The sequence below is a fragment of the Bemisia tabaci genome, chromosome 6 (genome assembly GCF_918797505.1).
Source record: "Bemisia tabaci chromosome 6, PGI_BMITA_v3".
Taxonomy (NCBI): Eukaryota; Metazoa; Arthropoda; class Insecta; order Hemiptera; family Aleyrodidae; genus Bemisia; species Bemisia tabaci.
Window position 1 is genome coordinate 12,694,230 of NC_092798.1, and position 24,359 is coordinate 12,718,588.

A 24,359-nucleotide genomic window follows, 5' to 3' on the forward strand; every position below is an offset into this window, starting at 1 on the left:
CCGACAATGATGTTTGTGCTATTTGTAGTTGATGAAGGAACTGAGACGTAAAAAGCTCTCTTCCTCTAGATACACTGCAGAAATGGTCATTATTTTGCGAACAAGGAACTACTGCTTACTGCTCATTTTAGAAAAAACTTACGAGCCATAAGTTTCCCCCTGCAGATACGTACTTTTATAGATAATCGAGAAATATTGGTTATCTGTTGCAAAATGCACTGAAAACAGTCAAACTCATTACAAAAACTCATTCTACATAGTATCTGAATACATTTTTATCATTCTATTGCAGTGTCTGTGGTCGGGATCGGGTGCAAAAGCTTTTGGAGCGTATGGAGACGATGAAGAGGCAAAACTAGCAGAAAATCGTCATATCCTCGTGTTGAAACAGGTGGAAATTTAGCATTTCTCAAAAAGTGTTCGTCAAAAGCCATCTGTGATTTCGATGGATAGATCGCACAAAAGAAGGCAAAAAGAAGAGATCTGAGTAGAAAGCTATCCCCCTGTTCAATGTTATGATGATTAGAGTAAATAAACCCGTTCAAGTCCAACTTACTTGGGAAATTTAAGAAAAAACCTATCCGTTCAGGGATTAAATATTGGAGTGCAGAAGTTGGTTCAGGTCATTGGAGCTCTTGCATGTGTCAAGAATATGCGGTTTAAATACTGATTCTTCTGTATAATTTCAAAAAAAAAAAAAAAAACCCACGATGGTGCCATTGGTTTTCTCCCAAACCAACTCCGAAACCCCAAAAAAGCTTTCAAACTTTGAGTCGAAATGGAGAGTATATCCCATGATATCCTGCTATCTCGTCAAACTCTCCATGCAAGGATATGGAACAAATACATTAGCGGAGTGCGGAGTTGCAACTTCGCCTGGGGACTCCAAAACTGGAAACACAGCAACCTAGCTAATGTATCTGCTTCCTAACTTTGCATAGGGATGTAGAGGTGGACTTAAGTTCTTAAGCAGCTGGGAAACCTCGGAGCGCCTCTAATTTCGGAATACACAACCCGCACATCCGTGGAACACGCATCAAGGCGCTGCAATAAACTCTATGTAGTCTTCGTTAAACGGAGCGGAGCGGAAGCGCCTTCGGTTATTCAATATGCAACCCGTTAGCCAAGATACCGGAAATAAAATAAAAATTAAAAATGCTCGAATATTTTTGTTAAAAACTCAGAGGATGAATTTTAAAATAAGATTGTATAACGACGGTATAAGTTGGTGATCACATAGCTCGGTTTGCGACGTCGCATACTTCCTGACATACCTTATTTTTTGAACGGAAAACTACTCAACGGCACTTCTTTAAAACTGCCGTGATTTTTCTTCTCTGTGCGAAGAAAATTCTGCAAAAACTTCAAGGAATGATGTTAATTTGTTCTCCTTTAAAGCAATACATTGCTTTTTGGAGAGGATTAGAGGTCTAATCTCTAAAGTTTTCAAAAACAATTATAAACTGGAACTGGGTCTGTTCCTCTAGGCCAAAAACACTGTGAAAATGTAGATTTTCCCTCTGAAATCGGTGACTGATTCATGCAACAAAGGGTTAAAAAAATGACATAGAGGCGGAGATTTTCAGACACAGCAAACGAGATATGTGATTGCGGACTTACGACGTCGACTTATACTTGTCGCACATTTTTTTTTTAGACATTATTAATGCTATATCAACATTCCATTATTTTCCGTGTCTCCCATTTTCAGGTGGACTGGGGGGCCGACCCCTTGGTTTCCCCCGAGGAATCCGACCCCCAGCACCTGACGACGAGGGCTCCCGGAGCCCTTTTAAGATGCATGACGAGGAGTGGCGGAGGAAGCCGCCGGGAGCGAGAGAGGCGGGAGCAGATGCGCCGCGAGATAGAAGAAACTCGCCGACAACTAGAATCGAGCATGGTGTCGCCGAGCCAGCGCGGCTCCGGAAACAACCAGAGGGCGAACCAGGAGCCGGCCAGAGGCGCGCAGACCCCTCGCAACTCGAGCTCCAGGAACCGCGGAACGCAGGTACGAAAAATCCGTGTAAAATACACACTATTACTATAAGCGATCTTGCGGGATCTTATGAGAATGCACTCACACATACAAAAAATCGCTCGATGGCTATAAAAATCCCCATAAGAACACGGCAAAACATCACTACAATTCGATATATTTGAAGATTTTTTAGAGATTTTTACACTAATCAAACGGTAGAGTGATAGGAAAGTTATATCTAGTTGATCACTGGGAGAACAACATTGTGTCTGTTACATGGTGGCATGAAACGTAATGAAAGATTGGAAATTTCAATGAAATATTTCATAAATTAAAAAATTTAATACCTCGAGTTAGGTTAGCGGTGAAGGAAAACCAAAAAGGCCGGCGGGATGACACAATTATTGATGTTAATCTTCCATCGCATTGCTAAGGCGCAATGATACAACTATTCGCACTCTCCGGAATGCGTGAGGTATCACGACACAATTGAAGGCGTTTCCGAAACTGCCAACTTTCCACTTGGGGATTCTCGTGTCGCAGAAGATTCGGAGCATGAGATATACAAAATAAAGGCTGGCCATTAATTACGTAAAGCTCTCGGGGGGAGGGGGGTCTCGAACAGCCTTACGAAAGCTTTCCAGCCTATATTCAAAGAAAATGCAAAATACATTTTTCGTTGGGTTGATAACAAAATTGGACTTGTTTCTGTTAAAAGGAACTAAGCGCCGCCAAATTGAGTTCCTTTAGAGGATTTTAGAATCCTGGATAGCGCGTTCTGCCAAACGGAACTAAGTGCCATGGAAAAGCATTGCGAGTATAGGACGGAACGAGCATCGCTTTCCGCAACACCCGCCAATCCAAGCCCCCCACTCCCCTCCTCTCCAATGGCGCTTAGTTCCGTTTGATAGAAATACGTCTAATTCAAGATGGATTTGAGGAAATCAGCACATCACCGATTGCTGACCGATCGGACCATGCTCTTGCCATTTCTCTTGATTCCCCATTCTTCACCTCGTGGGATAATGAGTTGCGATCCTTACGTCAACTTTGTACGACCATTAGCGGTGTTCCATACGAACCACTAATTGGTTTATAGGACCATAGATTTATCTCCCTGTCATTGACTTGATTGATTTCTTCTGACGCCAGGTGCAGGACATACAACAGGTCCCTCAGTTCTCGACGGATCCCGGATGGACGGACATTCACACATACCCGCAGATGCAGCAGATGCAACAACAGACGCAGCGGCGTTCCAGTGGGTACAACACCAACTCGCGATCCAGATCGCAGCAGCAACTGACCGTCAACATACCGCAGACACCGGCCGCACCGAACGGACGGTGGTGGCATACTGGGTCCCGCTCACCTCCCCAAGCCCTATCGCCAACTTCCGGAAACCCCCTCCATTATGATTATAAACGCTGATGAAGCGCAGAACTGAACTGGAGTATCCGTGTGGGGAGAGGTGGGACATGTAAGCAAATCGTTCTGTCAACTTTTGACGAAATCCGTAAACAGTTTACGTTTGTACATCATCAAAACAAACTTTCGTTCTCTGTGTGTGATTAAATGGGCGTGGCCTAGCCTTTCCCGCCAAATCTCCCGTAATGGACCACTGGACAAGGTGCGAATTTCAGGATTATGATACATGTGTCTTAACCAAAATTTCACGTAGAACACGATGCCCACAACGAAAATTACCAAAATCCACCTTTTACGAAGATATTTAATGATTCTTAATGCGTAAATTCAAACCACCCGCTCATGAAAACTCAATGCTCTGCGTGATTCACATCGCGCGCTAAACGTTATCATGACAATCTCTGCGATATAAAAATCTAGCAACCTTGATCTCGACGCTTTGGCTCAGCGATTGCAAATTGCTTATAGTTCGAACAACACATGGTAGGAAACGAACATTGTTCGATTGAGAAGCTTGCTGAAACCGTTGTAGTACGCGATTTGACTCACGTAGAGCTTTGAGTTTCTTGTGAGCGGGCAGTTCAAATTTCTCGTAACCAATTTGTAATAAAAACATTAATATCTTCGTTAAGAGTTGGTTTTAGTCATTTTCAATGTGTGAATCGTATTTTATGCACAATTCTGGTTAGGAAACATGTATCAGATTGCTTAAATTCGTACCTTGTCTAGTGGTCCATTAAATTTAATTTAATTTTCGTAAAAGTGCTCCAGACCACGTTATCGAAACTGTTGACGATTCTGGTTAAGAGAGTGAAACCCATCAACTGTCCTTTAAATAGGCCACCGGGTTCTGATTGGTAGATGAAAATACCAACTTCGTTAAATGTGCAGGACAACTGTTTACGGATTTCGTCAACGGATGACGAACGAAAATTTGCTTTATGGAGCTCTTGAGGCAAAAAAGAGTGGCCACCCTTCTAACACGAGAAACATTAGAAAAATGCCGCTGCCAATCATCAGATTCCAATATTCCAAACTAAGTTGGCCAAGAATGTTTATGAACGATTCTTCCGGAAAAATTACTACATTTATGCGAAAAACATTCCAAATACGTGCTTTACAAATGCCGGGTCGTAACCATTGTAATAATAAATCATTCTGGATATTTAAGTTCAATAAATTGGCTGCTTTTTTGGGCCCTAAGAAGAGCTACATGACCTAACCACCAAAATTACCAATAGGTCCACACTCTTAACTGACACAGTCAGGAAAGGACTTAAAGTCACATTTTTACCAGGGCCGGATTAAGGGGGTGGCCACATGGGCCGCGGCCCATGGCCCCAAAATTAGGGGGCGGCAAATTTTGCAATTTTTTTCAATGCAGGTACAAAAAAATCGGATTCAGAATAAAATTACAAACAAGAGAAGGTGACAAAATCTCTCATTTCCTGAGAGTTCATTAATTTCTAATTTTGTCGTATTTCGGTGATACAAAAGACTGCGCACCTTTAATTAGTTGAGTTAAGAGAGAAACCAAACACGTAATTTGGCTTGGAGCGACGCGGCGCAGAGAGAAATGATGACGAGGACTTGAGATGAAAAGGAGAAGCCCTCGGCGCGGCGGTTGGCATGTAACTTATATTAGCGCCTACAAGACTACATGAATACTTCACGCATTGCGCCAAACACAGTGTGGTCAGCGCGGCACGGTGGCGGAAGTTAAAATTATTAAACCACATTTATGTTCGTTCTTTCTTAATTTTTTAGTTCATTTCTTACAAATGAATGGCCTTGTCCACACAGAGATAGGTTTACGGAACTGAACGGAGCGCGAAGTTCCGTGAACTTTTGCTAGTAGTGTTGACAGGGCTTACGCAAAAAATGTGTCCAACACGAGTGAACGCGTTTTATGCACCCTTCTCCCTCTGGCACGTTCACTTGATGGTTTTTATTGATATTTCAAAATAAATGAGAAGAGGGCGGCAAAATGCAGGCGGCCCATGGGCGGCAAGTAGGTAAATCCGACCACGATTTTTACTGAATGCGTCAGTTAAGCTAGTCATATAAATGTGTTTTAATAATTCAAGATTTTAGATCATCGAAAAATAATAATATCTGTTCAAACACCAAAACTCTATGTCCGACATCGACGCAAATATCCGTGACACACACGGCATATGACGTCATCCATCGTGACAGTGTCTATCACGACTCCTTCCACCTTGGTTTCATCTTCAAAAAGCAATGCAAATATATCACTAATAGATAAATTCAAGATAGGAGAAACCACTGTAAGTATAGACTACCGTGCACTGCCGTGATAGCCAAGAGAGCAGTAAATGCATTTCTGTATGAACCATGGTTAGCGGTGGCGTGGCGTGGATTGCGATATATCGATCGTTATGTCATTTAAAACTATGGAAAAGGTTCGATAAACAGGGTGTTCGCAGCGAACACCTTAACAATCGATTCTTTACCATAGGTTTAAATGGCATAACAATCGATATATCGCAATTCACGCCACGCCACTGATCGTTAGCACATGCTATCATGTGTCTCGAGGTTCATCCCAGTGTGCACTTACTGCTCTCTTCGTTATCATTGCAGCGTGGTGGATGACATCTTATTCCGTGTTTTTCGAAAAGCCATGTGTTTGTTAAAATTTGATGTGGTGTTCACATCTTTAAGGAGATCGTTCCTGCTGATCTATGGACTTAAACCATCAAAATACGATGATGTGACTAGCGCAACTGACCCCACCTATTATGTTCATGTCCGTGGTGAAAACTGCAGGATTTTTTTCTTCTTTTTCTCTCTCTCTTACTGCAAAAATAGACACTTACAATGTATATTGTAGTCTGCGAATGAGACAGGTGTCAGTGTAACTGATCCCGTGAAGTTGCATGCGTTCATAATGAGTCTGAGTCTCAAGTATTGTTTCCAGAATTTTCGAATAAATCCACGTGTACAACGCGGTGAGGCTCACTTTTTTAACAACTGGAAAATTCCTAATATAGCACTTTGCAACAGCCACGTCGATTTTTCTGGCCTCCACCTGGCGAGAGCACATTAAAGCACCCACTGAATAAAAAACAGCAAAACAATTATAAAAAAAAATTCAGAAACGTGCAAGGGAAAAGCTATGCATGAAGCTTTTTTGAATCCATCAATTTTTAAAACGGCTTCTGAGTGCAAAATAAAACCGGAGAAGAATACAATACGAGTATGCTTTCACGAAATTGCGACTCTCCAGTGATACGATTGAATATGTGGGCGTCTTTAAATAAAAAAGGAACTATATCCATCGCAGTGGCGTGGCGTGAATGATCGATTATCGATATCTCGCCATTTGAAGCTACGGTAAAGAATCGATTACTAAGGTGTTCGCTGCGAACACCCTGATAATCGATCTTTTTCTATAGGTTTGAGTGGCATATCAATCGATGTATCGCAAAGCACGCCACGCCACTGTTCCATCGTGATATGAGCCCAGGCATGCATGTACTCCTGTGGATCTCAAGGTTCGTGTCAGAATGTGCATAGTTCATTCTGTCCTATTAATGCGCAGCCGAATAAGCGAAGAAGTAATGGATAAACTATAATTATTTTTGAACTTTGCCTTTACTTTTTAAAACGGGTGGTATTTTGGGTTTTTTTTTGGCAAAGGGAAATGTCATTTAAAGTTCATAGATTTGAACAGGGACTGAAGTGCTTCCACCCGAAAGGAGACAAATTACTCAAATTAAAAGCCCAAAAAAGAAAGAGAGTATTGGTAGGGAGGGCTGGACATGATAAATATATGAATTGGAGAAATCAACTGAATATAAATAAGCACATCCTCGGATTCCGGGTTCGAATCCCGCTGGTGGCAATAACGTTTCGGCCGAACTATTTGGTCGTATACTTAGCTAAACTCTACGAAGCGCAAGACCGGTACCGCTGATTCGATTTATGGTACGGGCAGCCGTGCACAGATTTTCCGTGCATGGACCATAAATTGCGGTTGAAGATACCAATGTGACCTCAGAATCGCAGGAGCGGTACGTACATTTTCGGACGCCACACAATGGGTCGAGTTGATGGGGAAGGTCGGACAAAATTTGGAAACTTTAAAAGCTCATAACTCCGGTTATACAAAATTTTGAGGTTTTGAAAGTGGTCCATGGGTTTAATTGCAAAATTTTCCTCTGGAAGCGCCCCTTTGAATTTAAAATGTGACTAATTAAACGTCAAAATTTGCAGTTTTATTTAAAAATCATGTCCAACCTCTCTGATTGACTCAATCCACTGTGCGCCATCATGATGTCCTCGCCGAAACGCGTTTCGACGAAAGCTCGAAATACGAAACATGCATTTTTATTTTCGCGACATAATATCGTTCAAAAAAATCCGGGAAAATTCCTGTCAACTGAGGTCACTTTCTGCTTTTCAAAAATGCACGAATTACAAATAACGAAATATGCTCATAAATCACAAAATACATCTAAATTCGAATTGATTACTCACTTCACTGAGGTTACAAGTTATTTGACAAGGGTCGATTCACTCACCTGCAAAAAAGAAACAAAGGAAATATTAGTACAGAATTTTTGATCAAGTAATAAATACAAATATTAACGTGCGCCTTTAAGACACGTGCAGAAAGTATCATCCACAATGTTTCTACTTCTTCAATTCCACTTTTTCGTGTAATTCTCTCACGAGTAAGTTTCAATTTTACCAACATATTTTGTTTATAAAACACACGAAGAAAAAATATATATAAGAATATCTGCAATTAAATAAGGAATTAACTATACGTATATCGACGATGAAACTACCAGATCACGTATCTCGGTTTAAGACGGCGCAGACTTATTTTTTGGATGGAAAACTACCCATCGTCAATTCTTGAAAACTTCCGTAATTTTTTAACTCAGAAAGAAGAAAAATCTGTGAAGACTTCGAGGAATTATATTGCTGTGTTCCCCTTCACAGGAATAAAATGGGAGCGGATATGTATAAACACCGCAAACGAGATACGTGGTCTGGTAGTTTCACAGTTGATATCCCTTCTCTAAAGTAACTTTCTTAGGTCGGAGCTAATTCTAATGCAAAATATACTTAAGGTGATTCGATGGACGCCATATTTTCTGTCAAAACGACATGCGATAAATCGCATCGATTGGTTCCATTTCGTCAGCTACTCGTCATTTTTCTCGAATTTTGAGATCGCAATTTTGTTGCCCGGAGACTAAAGAATTCACTTATTAATATTGACAAACAAAATTAACGCATTAAGTGCGTGGTTTTTTTAGAGGAAAAATCACACCTTTACCTCACTGAATTTGTTTGTCAAAATGGGTGAGTGAATTCCTTAGCCTCCTAACAACAGAATTGCGATCTCAAAATTCGAGAAAATCGACGAGTAGCTGACAAAATGGGACCAATCAATGCGATGTATCGCGTGTCGTTCTGACACAAAATATGACGTCCACCGAATCACCTTAAGGCTTAAATCTCTGGCGTATCGAGAGGCTAAGAGACGATTTTGCAAAAATTATGATGTTGGCGATTTGAAAAGCCTTTCTTCAAACGTTAATTTCACATAATTTTACTTGAAATAGAGCATGAAGCGTTTCCTGACTCACATCTTTTCACAACTTTTTTAAGTCCTTTTCAACTTTCAAATTTAAGAGTCTCATAAGCTTCTAGAGTCCTGACGTAAGTCGATTTATTTTGCATGAATGCATCCTATTCTTGCATAAGCTCATTTCGCTGGATCTTGCGAGTTGGGCAGTGGCGTGGCGTGCTTTGCGATATATCGATCGATATACCACTCAAACCTATGAAAAAAGATCGATTATTAGGGTGTTTGCAGCGAACACCTTAGTAATCGATTCTTTACCATAGCTTCAAATAGCGATATATCGATAATCGATCATTCACGCCACGTCACTGGAGTTGGGGCAAGGAAAGGAATTGTCGGAGCAACTAGGCTAGGCAAAGCACGCATTTACGAGGCAATTTATAGTCGCTTGAATTGCTCGTCGTTCTGCGCGGTTATCTCAAGATCCCATCTTCATCATCTTCGTGATGACTTCAAGAGGAAAATGGTGCCGACAATCCAGAAGCGGATTCCTCTACACTGAAAAAAAATTCTCGGCGTTTTTACTACGGTCCGTTGGTACCTTTCCCATCTCACTTTTTTTTACCGATTATTGGTAATTTTACCAAGACAGACTGGTAAGCTTACCTAAAAACCGGTATTTTTACTGTTATTGGTAATCAATGCCGGGTAACTTTTCCATTTTATCTCGGTAATTCTACCACAGTCGATAAAAAATATTTGCGTTTTTACCAAGGTCCAGTAGAATTACCGAGAAAGTTCGATAATTTTACCAAGAAAAAATTGGCATCAAATAGAACCCTGAATTCTTGGTAATTTTACCTTTTTCTTAGTAAATACACCGAGCTTTTTTTTCCAGTGTAGAGTTTTCTCTCTGACACTGCGAGAGAGGAACGGTTGAAAGTGCAGCCCGAGTCAATGGAAGATTTCGGGGATGATGTGAAAACTTTGAAGGCTTACATATTCTGTAATTAAACACGTGGATGTTTTAAACTAATTTCATTGGTTTTTTGTTATTTTTTTATTTATTTAAGTATTAGGAATAGAAGAATTAGATTAGCTATCTTGCATTCTTCCAGGCCTAACTTTTTTCCTGTGGGAGGATATAGAGCTAAGTTGAAGTAGCACCTTCTTTATAATATGACGAAAAAACATAAAAATTTCCAGTCTCAGCACAAGGTTTTATGTTCGACCTCTTTCTGTACCTCCTTCTACCGTTGGTCAAACCTCCATCGAGCCACCTCGAAAAAAAATGCGAACACCATGGGAAAACCCCGTTAGGGGCCATCCCCTTAAATTGTGGTACTACCTCAATTTGATGGATGATATGGACTTTTTCAATTGATTTTGGTTGTGTAGCATTGCAACATTTGGGTTAGTTACCTATTTTATTGGGGTGCTACCACAATCAATACCAAGTTGAGACAGAAACCCAACCTCTTTTTTTCCATGATTTTGAAAAAAAAAAAGCCTCATTTCCCAGACGAATAAACTTCAACGTTGTAGCATACTCTTGGTAATTGGGTATTCACAGCAAACTTTTGTCCGCTCCTGATTAAGAATTTCACTATTTTTTTTCCAAATAGGTGAATGAAAAAGCAGTAGAATTTTTTACATACTGTTGCTCGGTCATATTCGTGTTGAAAAGCGAATTATTTGAGTCAATTTTGCAACCTCGGAATAAAGTTACGACCATCCGTCCGATGGGAAAGGATGAAATATGCGATGATGAGCCACAAGCCAGAAACATAACCCAATTCAGTCCTCTATCATTATGGGGTACGTTCGCCAATGTGTAACCCAAGTCTGAGCAACTATTCGAACACGGGTGTCGGCGGGTTGCATATTTCATTTTTGAAGGAAATTTTTAGTTGCGACATTATGTGTATGCACTCAGCACGGTGAAAATAGAAACACTGATAATTGTTATGTGCTCATAAGAGGTATATAAGCTCATAAGCGTTGACTTTGAAAATGTTCTGCTGAGTCTTTCGTTCTCCATGAGAAATTCCGAAGAGAGAATATGTATTGAGGCTCTTGATTTTAGGCTTCGTGTCACAATGGTTGATTCTGAAAAGTTGATAGGTAGATTTCAGTTATATTTGTTCCCTTAAATACCACCAACAATGCCAGGTAAAACAAGCCATACGTTTGAGATTGAGAAAGGACAAAAAAACAAAGCCCGAATATACGAGCAAATATAGGGAGGGATTTAAAACATGTGTAAACGAGGCTAAAATATTTTTTAAAAAAAAAAAAAAAACACTAAAAGGCACTAAAATAGTTCCGAGCCTTACCAGAGCCGTTGAGTGGTTACGTGATAACGACTGGGCTCAGGTTTCGCCACTCAATTTCTCATTATTTCGTGTTTTTGCAATTGAAAATGAGCTAGTAATAGATTGAAACGTCCTGCCTTTTAGTGTTTTTTAATGTTTTAGCCTTGTATACACATGCTTTAAATCCCTCCCCATTTGGTCGAAAATGAGTATACTCTACTCTCAGCTTCTGAAATGACTGAGAATTTTGAAATAGAATTCAAAGCGTCGCAAAACAATTACAGACATACTGCAACCACGTCAGCACGAAGCGCACCTACACCTACATAGATGCACTACTTTCATCTATATTCGGAATATTATAATATCAAATTCTAATTAATATCTTATTTTTTCAATGCTGGTCTGATCAGATGTCTGACACCCACTCATATACTATGACGTAATTAGTGCGAAAAAAGTAGATATACATTCAGAAACAACGTAGGAATGAAAAAGGGATTTTCTGCGAATATTTGCTGGAGCGAAGAGAGGAGTTGTTTGAGATGAAAAGTTAATACAATATTACGGCGAGGACAACGGGAAAGTCTTAAATTTACTTCTAACTTCACAATTTAAGTATTTTTGGGCTTTCCACAAAAAAAGAATACTACGGCCAAGACATCATTATTGTAAAGAGATAAATACATTAATAGTTCCACTAAACCTGAATTTTCGACCAAAAAATTTGCTGCCCTTTGACCGTTTTGGCAGGTAAACTAAATATGCGCTGTCGATAAGATTTAGCCATCAAAAAACGAGTCCACAATAAATTCAACCTGTTCCTTGAACTCGAAAAATGCAACAAACCCTTTAATAATGTAAAGATATGGAAAAAAATTGATTTCATATGGTTAGACATAAAAAGTTAGACGGCCAAAAAACCCGTACCAAAACAGTCAAAAGAAAAAAAGGGGGGAAAAGCCGTTTGCGTAAAATCTCATTTTTTCTCACAGTGAAAATATTACTTGGCAGGTGTTCTTGCTCCCTCTCGAGGAAAAGCCATCCTTTCAGCGTTTACTACTGTGTGAATAATCTTGGCTTCGTATAAGATAAAGTCAACCCCGGCCAGATGTAGATGGCGACGAACGATTAATTTTCCATCCAAGCAGAGAGCAACGGCGCTGGCTGTTATTCTCTCTGCAAAAAATTTAAATCCATCCATGCTTTTGACGCGTGATCAAGTTTAAAAAGCTAAAAATGTGGATCGAAATATACACACGCGGAGTGCCATTGTTGCCGCCTGGTAGCGGACGCCCCGCCCCTCCCGTTGTACTTGCATTGAGCTTCTTTTTCGTGGAAAGAGATCTGGAAATCCTGGTTGATTCGATCTTTTTACGCATGCGTCACATATGCGGGTTGATTTTTTTCGGTATAAAATGTGTGCGTTGAACCTGGATTTTTCTTCTTGAATCGTTTCTTGAGTTGTGTCCGATGCAAACAGACCTGAACGTACACCATGGGAAGTCTGAGCCTTCTCGTTGCAACGGTAAGCGAATTCTAACTTAAAATTTTTGATATTTTTACAGAAGTTTTGCTCTCATCGTAAAATGTACAAGCTTGAAAAACAAAAATCCAGGCACATTGAAATATTTCAGAGAATGATTTCACTCACGGTAAGTTTTTTTTTAAAAAAAAACAAATATTATGGCATCCCCAACTATTTTGTCAAAAGCGAAAATTAAGCCATTTTGATAAATTTTTCATACGCTTCCAAATTGTATTTTCTATTAAAGCGCGGCACTAAAATAGAAGTAGCTGACAACACCTCTCAAAACTCATAAAATCCTATCATGAATTATATCTGCGTTGATAGTAAAAGACTCGGCGATCTTATATGCTTTGTTTATACGGTAATTTCAAGTGTAGTAGAACACGTCTGTGGATGATCGATTCCTCAGAATTTAAGTATATCTAAGTTCGGAAAAATCATTAAACTCAAATTTTCTCAAGTATTCTACGCGTTCTCGCCAGTAAAATGAAACCCATTTGAGGCCCTACTTACAAATCTCATTGATGTTCCATTGAACCTAGTTTTTTAAACCCACAAAAAAACATTCTCATCGAAGCTGGTAGCACATAAAAAGTTTGAAACGACGTTACTGAGCCCCATAGTGTGTGATTGAGGTCAATTTTTTTGCTGCAATGTTCACTTTGAAAAATGTAATTATTTTTGTACCTATTTTTTACCTAATTTTGAAGAAAAATCACTAGTATCTAAATTTTATTCCAATAAGCCATTTGCTTCGATTTATTTACTTTCAAATATAATAGAACCAAGCTAAACTAAACATGCAGAAAAGTGGAGGTTAAGAAACGAATCATAGAAGAAGAAGTTTACCTCGTAGGGGCTGCAGTAACTCTTGGAAGTGAAACCTTAATTTTAAAAATCTTCACAATTTTTTATAACTTATTAAACATCCGCACATTCTAATTTCGTAATTAATACTGTAGTGGGAGTAGTCTACTTAAATTGCGTCCGAGCTAAATTTTAAAATCAAAAAAATTTGTCGGGAAAACTCAATGCCTCACTCATAGTCATTCTTTTGGTAACTCATTTCCTTAAGAGACCCACCATATGGTTTACATGTGATTAATGCAAATTTAAGAAGATTCCTAAACTTGTATCATTTAGAGAACGCAATCATAAAACCTCTCGGCTGAAATTCAGTAGTTAACTACGGAAATAGATCATAAGAGGAGCGCAGCAAAAATACAAAATGAAAGTTTTGTGATTTGAACAAACTTAAAGAATGTACTATTTTACCTTTAAATGGTCCAAACCTGTAGGATCCTTCATTTTGTGTTTTTAATTTTTTGAAGAGGCAAATCATTTCAATCCCTTACAAGGGTCCGATTTCAAAGTGATTCTGTTAAATTTTACCGGCGATTCTTCAAAAATATATTTCTATGATGACATGTTAAGTTTCTCCTTGAACTTCCCTTGATCACAATGAAAACCATTTGAGCATATTTAAGAAAGAGACAGTTTCAAGAAATCCACGATGAGTGCGGCTTTCATCGTTAGATAACTTTTTTCTTCGAAATGGTGCCTTCAAATGTAAGCAGCTTTCTCATTTTTTAGAAATTTAAAAGAAAATAAATACATGTTGTATAATTTGAGTGCATCAAATATACGAATACCTGACAAATTCCAAAACAATCCGTTCGGGGTGGTTAAAAATTTAATCTTTTAAACAAGGTTTTAGACTTCGACGACTCATTTATTTACTTTCATTCATGTATGCATATAAATGACGCATATTGCGGCTAAACACACAGAACAAGATCAGGTGAAGTCCAAATTGCGCGTCTCAGGATAAGTCACACCTTCTTCACACACAATCATATCATCTCCCAAAGAAAATCAAACCATCTGTCACTTCTGTAACTTATCACCTCTGACCATCAAACACGTACTTATGGACTGCTCTTCCCTCAGATATCTCCAATCACAGATCTACTCCCCTACAGTCAACAGAAATACAAACCCACTTACATGCGATGAACCCAATATTACTACCAAAATTCTGAAACTCTTCACCTCTCTTAATTTAAAAATCTAAATTTTCGTATATACTTCCATTTTCAAAATTCTCTGTAAAGACGTTGATAGCCTGTGACGCTGAATGTCTTAAAATATACTAACTAACTAACTACTTGTCAATAAGCCTCCACAAAATGTATATGATAAAAAATCATTTAAAAAATAATTTGAAGGATAAAGGTTTTATGGTCATTTTCAAAAGCTCTGGACTTTTCCATTTTTCAATAACCTTATTGTTTCTGAGGGAATATTCTTAAACAACCTAATGGCATTATGTGACACAGACTGGTCAGCAATCTTCAGGCGAGCGATTTCAAAATTATTGATGTAGGTATTTCCAACATTTTTGATCATGTTAATGGAGACATCAATAAATGGGTGTTCACAAGGGTAGTTAAATCGATTGTTAGGGAGTAATCGAAAACATTATTTCTGTTCAATAAAAAATTGTCCTCGGCAGTGATTTAGACCCCACAAGACTGGACTATACCTTGATGTGAGGTATGCTTAAACGATAGTACATCATTTATGACTTAACTGGCAGCGCCCTACCCTCATATCGGGCCGAACTGTCTCCTGTGAGATACACGAAACCTTTATGAGGTTGATGACAGTCGGTTAAAGTTTGGTATCTGTTTGCAGATTTTTTATCTTCACGAAACACAAAAAAAAAATATCATTCATGACCGGAAGGATGAAACCTTCAACAAGTTCATTGTTCATGCAGTTTCATGCTCATTCGGCTGTGTTTATTTTTGCACCGACTTTGAGCGCATGTGGTAACTCATTTCCCTGGAATTCAGGATAGGCATGGTGATTACCCATCCGTTTGAGAGTATACTTGTCTGCGTGGGGAGTTTTAATTTGAAAAGAAAACTGCAACTTTTATTATCAGTTCAGAAATAAATGTGAGAAATCCAAGAATCGACGTAATTTGCTCCTCTCTGATTGTGAACATTACTCTTATTAGTTTTTGCGATATGTCAAACTTTTAATAATCGAAAATCTGTCAAGAATTCTTGCAGTAAAGTGGCCTTAAAATGAGACACACAGGATGAATCCTAAACATTTATTACTTAGATTTTGGGGATACGTTACCCCTCAGATGCAAAATCCAAGTTAAAACTGGAATTCTTGTCAATGCATCACAGAAGGTTCTGATCTTCAATAGTATATCTGATCTTGAATTTATAATGCTTATAATATGAGGTGAAAATTAATTTTGTAATAAAAAAGGATGAAGTACCAATTTTGCTTACAATGAGAACAAATTTTGCGAAAATACGGCCGATATTATTATCCGAGATATCGCGCTTTGAAAAATTCGGTTCATGACGTAATCCAACGCGGTGGTTTGATTTAATCCAAGTTTCCCGTCGGGTAGCCACCAACCAGTGTAAATGTGTGTCCTCTTACTAATGAAAGCAAGGTGGAGGAAACCAAGGGGGTGACTACCGCGGTGGATGACGTCATAAACCGAATTTTTCAAAGGGCGATATCTCGGTTGATATTGAGCGTAGAAAGTTGGGATTTGAACAGACCTTATTATTTTTATCTAGTCTGCGAGAACTAAGAATCAAAACACGATTCTGTGATCAGCGCAACTGACCCATTGGTAAAAATTGCATATTTACAAAAGTTCTTCGAGTTCACGAATCCGTGACGATAAAATTTAGTTATTCTTTCCATTATTTTTATTGTTACCTTTTTTGCAGATTTTCCTGATCGAGGTTCATGCCGGAATTCCGGTAATGACTAGAGTCATGAACGATGAGAACAAAGCATCAGTTCAGAATCAGATTGCAGTTCCTCAGGTGAGAATGTTAACGAAATTTTGAGAAATAAGTTGGACGGATTGATCGTACGGTGTACCGGCCAGGTTGGCCTGCTGATCAGTGTGCCTGACTTGAGATCAGTAGTTCGGGTCCGTGTCCCGGTGTTGGCGGGAAATTTTCACGGAACTGACAAGTGAATCCACAGGAACAGATCTCACTCGGTCATAGTCCCTGAAAATTTGAAAGACTCGAGCATAAAAGTGCACCGAAAAAGAAGTGAAGTTGATTTTAAGTTGTGGATGTAAAAAAATGTGTGCGAGAACTTACGAAATGCTAAATTATCCGCCGTAGCAGTTAGTTTTACATCCTGGCGTTCCCATAGTAACTGATGGAGTGGGTAATTTAGCATTTTCTAAGTTCTCGCACACTTTTCTACATCAGCAGTTGAATCAACTTCATTTCTGTTTCGGTGTGCCTGATTCAGTGATTTCATTTGGAGAGAATCATTGCAAAATTATAGTGATGTAATTCCGTAATTTTTGCAGGTTTTGATTTTACTTTTTAGAACAAATTATTTTTCTATTCTTCAAACTATACTGCAAATGCCGTATTTAGCAGTAAGCTAATCTGCAGTAATTGCTACTTTGCTCAAAACGGTGGGTATTTCAGGGATACTTCTTTCTCGGTCGAGGGAAATTCACAGATTGCTTCAAGGTGATATTTTGTAGACATTAATGTTAAAAATTAAATAAGAGAAGAAATTAGACGGCATTGAATGTGCAGGTATGTAGAGCGATTCTAGTTAAATCTGTTCATTCACCATCATTATATAAAGACGAGAGTTTTCCCCAGGACTTAACTAGTGTCGTGGCGTGAATTGCGATGTATCGATTGATATGACATTTAAACCTAAGGTAAGGAATCGATTATTTAGGTGTTCGCTGCGAACACCCTGTTTATCGATCCTTTTCCATAGGTTTAAATGGCATAACAATCGACATATCGCAAATCACGCCACGCCACTGGACTTAACAGTGAATCGCCTTATTCCTAAAATGAACCGGTAATAGGTTTCTCAATGTATCATTTACGGCTAGTAACACAGCTTGCACAGAGTGTGTAATCGAATCTTATCATAAAAAAGTTACACGCATCCTAAATTCTGAGGATAGATCGTTTTTTCACGTGAAAATATAATTCTTGTTCATCATCACACGTAAATTGCTCGATACTTCAAATCTGAAAAATTGACTGCGTGAATGCTGGATGAATTGATTCGAAGTATACAAAGAATTGAAAATAAGATTTTACGGAAACATGATACAGTGCATTATGCAAAGAAATATAATACTGTCGGGGCCATTTTTTTAAAGTTCATCCCGGAAATCTCTATATCTGTGCCTTTTTACGGAAAATTCGCACGTATTTCGAACTTTCGTACCGGCGTTTCCTTGTCTGTGCTTTTCCAGATTATTCGTTCGAAATCCCGTGGCAAAGGTTCTATTCGCTACTCGAATAAGAGCCTCCTCATTTGTTTCACTTTTTTTTTTTTTGTTTAACGTCCCATCTGTTCGGTTGCTTTTTTCAATCAGACAAATGCCACGTGTGTTTCAGTCGGTGGTATTGCCGAACGTCGCGCGGAAAAGTAATTTTATGGAGGTGTTCACACGGCGCATTTAAAAAAAAACCGCGCAACTGTAAAACGATTCGTTATTCTGTGTGCACTGCCCCACGATGGAACGAACCGTTGAGGAAGTCGACGCACAAAATCTTGAGTAAAATGGGCCTGTTGCAAACTTCAGCTAAAACAAAAAGAAGAGTTGCAAATTAGGCCTTGTCTCCACGGGTCTTTTCACGAGGTTTGTCCCAGGGAAAAATCCCACTTACGAAGTTGGGAAAAATATTGAGTTGATCAATATTTTTCCCAGTACCAAGTATGGTCCTTTTACTCCTAGGACCAACTGAGAGAAGAAGAAGAAGTGTAAACGAATTGTGCGATATTTTGTTGATTACTCCATTGTTCATGTTTGTTTAGTTGAAATACTGTGTCTAATTGTCAGTTGAGTGCAATTATTATTTTAATCCCGGCGAAATACTCGACTTCATCTAATTTATCTTCCCGCGCAAACTAGTCGCAGGGCCGTATGAGCCCCGTCCCGTGGAGACGGTAACTGGGAAAAATCCCAGAAGTTTCATTCCTGCGATTCGAACTTGGGACAAATCCCATGAAAACGTCCCGTGGAGACAAGGCCTTATAGTCCAGGCAAATAAGCCATGAAAAGGGCTATAGCCTGCAAAAATCCCGGGTAGCAATGTTTTCATCGATTCCTATGTAATTTTTGACGCTGAATCCGAATTTCAACTTTGCGCCATTAAATTCGGACCGGAAAGTTGCCAAATTTGGCAAAAATGGCCTAAAATCGGACTTTTTTCCGGATTATGGCCTGTAACTTGCCAAAAATTGATCTGACGATAAAATTAGTTATTTTCAGAAATAAAGCTCGTTAAATTTCCTATAAAAAAGTTTCTAAACACTTTTTTGCTGAAGGCAAAATCAAGCGCGCTGGCGGGCTCCAAACTTTGAAAAATGAGCGAAAATTTGGTTATTTGCGGGTTATGGCCTGTGACTCGTCCAAAATTGATCTAACGACAATTTGGTTGTTTTAAAAAAAAGTTCGTTAAATTTCCCATAAAAAAGTTTCTATACACTTTTTTGCTCAAGGCAAAATGAAGCGCGCTGGCGGGCACCGAACTTTGAAAAATGAACGAAAATTGCGTTTTTTTGCGGTTTTTGCAAAAATCCCGGGTAGTTATGTTCTCAGTGAATCCTACGTAATTTTTGACGCTGAATCCGGATTTCAACTTTGCACCATTAAATTCGGACCGGAAAGTTGCCAAATTTGGCAAAAATGGCCTAAAATCGGCCTTTTTTCTGGATTATGACCTGTAACTTGCTAAAAATTGATCTGACGATAAAATTAGTTATTTTCAGAAATAAAGCTCGTTAAATTTCCTGTAAAAGAGTTCCTATACACTTTTTTGCTCAATGCAAAATCAAGCGGGCTGGCGGGCTTCGAACTTTGAAAAATGAGCAAAAACTGTGTTTTTCGCGATTTTTGCCCGATTTCTCCTGCTTTAATCGTCCGACGAGTAATTTCTGGACAAATTAAGTGAAGTACACTGAGTGAAATGAATTGATGTAAATAATAAGGATAACCCAACACATTACAGTATGCGCAGTTTTCGCACATTTTACAAAGTTCGGAGCCCGCCAGCGCGCTTGATTTTGCCTTGAGCAAAAAAGTGTGTAGGAACTTTTTTATAGGAAATTTAACGAGCTTTATTTCTGAAAATAACTAATTTTATCGTCAGATCAATTTTTGGCAAGTTACAGGCCATAATCCGGAAAAAAGTCCAATTTTAGGCCATTTTTGCCAAATTTGGCAACTTTCCGGTCCGAATTTAATGGCGCAAAGTTGAAATTCGGATTCAGCGTCAAAAATTACATAAGAAACGATGAAAACATTGCTACCCGGGATTTTTGCAGGCTCTTTTCCTTGTTTGCCTGGACTATTACAGCATCTGTCTCAAAAGTCACGATGAACGCATCAGGGAAGTCTAAAATACATGTCTAACTTCACAATCTGCAAGAGGAATAAGCGTTTTTTAAAGCTTTTGCTTCAAAAACGATACTACAGCACAGGTGAACATCACGTAAGAGGAGTCGTACCATCTAACTCTTGTGCATTAGAATGCTAGTGCACATACAATTTAACATGACTGGTGCTTCGGCGCACAAAACGTAAGGAAGCACCATGGTCTTGAGCGAAACAAGGAAAATGTAAAATAAACACGCCGGTTGATAAAATGCCGCCTCGTCACTTGTGTTTCGGCAGGTTGGCAGGTTAGTGTCGGCCATGTTGAATATTACATAGCATCCTAGTGCGGAAATAGAGACAAGAGACCCTCCACTGGCCTCCAAGCGAAAGGTGGAAGCTTTTACTTTCGGGGTTTCAACAATGGGCCTGTTGCAAACTTTTGCTAGAGCAGAATGAAGAGTTGTTTCCTATAGATAATGCCTCAAAAATCACGATGAGCGCATCGGCAAAGTCTGAAATGCACTCATAAATTCACAATCTGCGTAAGAAATTTGCGTTATTTTGAGCTTCCCGCTTCAAAAACGATACTACTGCACAGGTGAACATTTTGTTAGAGGAGTCGTTCCATCGTCGGCAATATTCATCATGACCGACGCTTGCGCAGTTCCTCGCGTGATTCGAGGAGAGTTCAAGGTCAATTAAGGCGGGCGAGGAAAATATGAACGTAAACTCGCCGATTGTTATATGGTTTAATCCTGTTCAGGTGTTATCTCGTCCCATCACACGTGTTTTGGCGGACTGGTGTCGGCCATGATGAGTATTGTCGCCAATGGAACGACTCCTCTAACAAAATGTTCACCTGTACCGTAGTATCGTTTTCGAAGCGGGAAGCTCAAAAAACCGCAAATTTCTTACGCAGATTGTGAAGTTATGAGTGCATTTCAGACTTTGCCGATGCGCTTATCGTGATTTTTGAAGTATTATCTGCAGGAAACAACTCTTAGTTTTGCTGTAGCAAAAGTTTGCAACAGGCCCATTCCTTATGGACAATCACTAGGGAACAACAGTCATCAGTTCATCACCCTAGTTTCGGCTGTTGACTTACCTGCATGGTCGATGATGAGCATCGGATGACGTCATGAGCCCAACAAGTTTCCGAAACGTCGGCCATTTTCGGCTTGTTTGCAAAACGAAACTGCCAACACGTTGTTGAACATCAACCATGTAAGTAAGTCAACAGTGGACTGCTGAAGTCCCGAAAGTAAAAGCTTCCACAATGGCCTAGATACTAGTGGAGGGTCTCTTGTCTCTGTGCGGAAAGGTTGGATAGAACGATTCCTCTTACGAAATATTCACCCGTGTGGTAGTATCATTTTTGAAGCGGGAAGCTTAAAAAACTCATATTTATTGCGCAAATTGTGAAGTTAGGAGTGTTTCAGACTAATCCAATGCTTCATCGTGGTTTTTGCGCCATTTCCATAAAAGACAGCCTTTCTTTTTGCTTTGCTTAGCTCTTTCTGCTTTGGTCGTAGAGAAAGTACAGAAGGTGGTGGCAAGCGGAGAAATGTACTTTTCTACGTCACGGCTAAAAATGAAGCCGCCCTCCTGACTGGTCATTAGGATCGCGGGAAAACAGAGACCTCTTTGAAAAAAAAGGAGCGAGAAAGTCTGTGAGGTTCCCACTTATTTTGGCTCTAAAAACTCGTAACTATGGCTTTTTATGTTTCAATACATATGTTTTTCTATCAATGTTTCACTTTAACTGAACCTAATTCGTAAATTAAAAATATATATTTCATATAATAACTCTTATCTCAATTCGTCCTGTTTTGAAGGTGTAAGTATGTCAAATTACAGGAAAAAGCGGAAACAAGGCTAAAAATACACAATAGCCTTGTTCCGGCTTTTAGCCTTGTTTCCGCTTTTTCCTGTGTTTTCGTTTATCGTTTCCGTTTCGGGCTGCTTTCACATACCCTTTGTTTTCCACTATGTCAAATTACGTTCTGTGCGTCAAAAAAACAGAAATTGGAGAGTCATGGTAACTAATGTTCAATTATATGACTTTCAATGTTAGTTTGAGTGGTGATGTAGGTAGTTCTTTATACAGGTTCCATCATGAAATGCATGAAATGTACTTTTTTTTGAACAGCGGCCAGTCCGTGTACTTTTCTAGGACACCTTTATAGACAGAGTATGGCCATTCGTATCTTTTTATTACACGAAAACTGTACCGCTTTTTGATTGGTCAACGAGTTTTTAGGCTTCACGATGCTCTCACGGCCGTAAATAAACAAACACGATAGCGGATCACCGTGACATCGATAAGAAGCTAAAATTTTACAAAATTTCCAATTATACGGCTGTACCAATTTCAACTAGCATGTTTGCGAATAACACACGAAAACACTGTTAAATCGCCTTTCGCCTTAATCACAGGAGGATGTAAGATGTGCATAACCCCAAACTTGCTTGCTGATAACAGCCATCTTGTTCGTTTATTTACGGCCGTAAGAACATCCTGTCAGCCTATTTTCACGCGACCAAAGAAAAATCGGCATAGAAATGGCCATATTCCGTCTAGAGGTGTCGTCAGCTAAGTTGACGGTTGTTTACTTTCGGTTTGCAGGCGTTTTCGCGTCACTACTATCCACATGAAAACATCAGACTCTCTCAGAAGCAAAAAAACACAATTTTAGCTAAGTTTTTTAATACTTTCAAACCCTGTAACACTTTAATTTTTAGCCACACAGAAATCGCAACCACAAAAAAGTCGCAAATCATAACTGATAAACAGTTTTTTTACGATACGATCACGAGACTGATGTTTTCAATGTGGACAGTAGCAAACGCCGCTTTGTCCAGAGGCTCAAATTCGTCGTTGGCGCTTGCAGACCGAAAGTAAACAACCGTCAACTTAGCTGACGACACCTCTATAAAGGTACTCCCAGAGACAAGAGACCCTCCACTGGCCTCCTATAGCGACAGGTGGAAGCTTTTACTTTCGGGGTTTCAACAATTCCTTATGGACAATTATTAGGGAGCAACAGTTATCACCCTAGTTTCGGCTGTTGACTTACCTACATGGTCGATGATGAGCTTTGGATGACGTCATGAGCCAAACAAGTTTCCTAAACTTCGGCCATTTTCGGCTTGTTTGCGAGACGAAACTGCCAACATGTTGTTAAACATCAACCATGTAGGTAAGTCAACAGTAGAATTCCCGAAAGTAAATTCTTCCACCATGGCCAAGATACTAGTGGAGGGTCTCTTGTCTCTGGGTACTCCATACTTTTCTTCGTCACAGAAAATCTTCAAGATGACTGCCTTGCCACCACCTTCTGCATTTTCTCTATGGTTATTGGCATCTTAACGGAGCAGTACTCCTATGTTCGCAGGACGAGTGGACGAAGTTGGAAGTCGGTTCCGGGGCTACGACGGCTCCAGACAAAGCTTCGGCAGCGTCTCAACACTTGGTAGCGCGGGAACCAGGAGTAGGACCAGAAGCAGGACCAGCACCAGCACTAGCGAAAACAGTGAGCAGGAAAAAATCATGGGGAAACAGGTTGGGCTCACTCAAGCTGACCAAATCTTGGTCCAAATCATCACGCTCTGACACCTCATCACGCGCTGGCAGCCCAGCTCGCTCTGACAGCAGCCTATCACGCGCTAGGAGCTCCGCGGGTTCCGAATCCGGCTACACCTCGGACGGCTCCCGACCAAGACTGCAGAGGAGTCATGCCTTCCGCGAGGGAGGTTCGAGCCGCTCTCTGGGTTCGAGTAAGAGGTACAACAGTTTCCATTTGGATGGTGTTATGTCACCGACTCGAGAGGGAAAACGACGCTCGCCGCCACGCCGCCGCAACTCGTCGAAATCGCAGAGCGGTTAACGTGCTACCCCCTTGACAGATACCACCAGCGGGCCGATTATTGAAATTGATAGACAAAGCAATAGACAAAGAAGACATAAGGAGTATAAAGCAATCCTATTGGTTGAAATGGGTGGTTCCAATAGACTAAGGGAGAAAATAATGGACTATCTATCGGGTCTCTCGTGGGTTGCCGTCAGTTAGTCTATCACCTAGTCTTTTGTCCATTGCAACCACCTTCTT

At 39.7% G+C, this 24,359-nt stretch overlaps 2 protein-coding genes across 5 annotated transcripts in view; one reads left to right on the forward strand and one right to left on the reverse strand.

Annotated features, from left to right (window-relative positions):
- Nucleotides 1–24,359, reverse strand: part of Pde8 (phosphodiesterase 8) — a 347,707-nt gene that overhangs the window by 225,957 nt on the left and 97,391 nt on the right. The window lies entirely within an intron of this gene.
- On the forward strand, nt 1,294–4,616 carry LOC109042423 (uncharacterized). The gene is made up of 2 exons (XM_019059156.2): nt 1,294–2,008; nt 3,131–4,616. The coding sequence occupies exons 1-2, from the start codon at nt 1,798–1,800 to the stop codon at nt 3,394–3,396; spliced, it is 477 nt and encodes a 158-aa protein (XP_018914701.2). The 5' UTR covers nt 1,294–1,797; the 3' UTR covers nt 3,397–4,616.

What these genes read in the sequence shown, in the direction of transcription:
- LOC109042423 (XM_019059156.2), top strand. Translation starts at nt 1,798, where the DNA reads ATGCATGACGAGGAGTGGCGGAGGAAGCCGCCGGGAGCGAGAGAGGCG. An exon ending in CCAGGAACCGCGGAACGCAG is followed by an intron (nt 2,009 to 3,130) that starts GTACGAAAAATC and finishes TTCTGACGCCAG; the next exon opens with GTGCAGGACATACAACAGGT.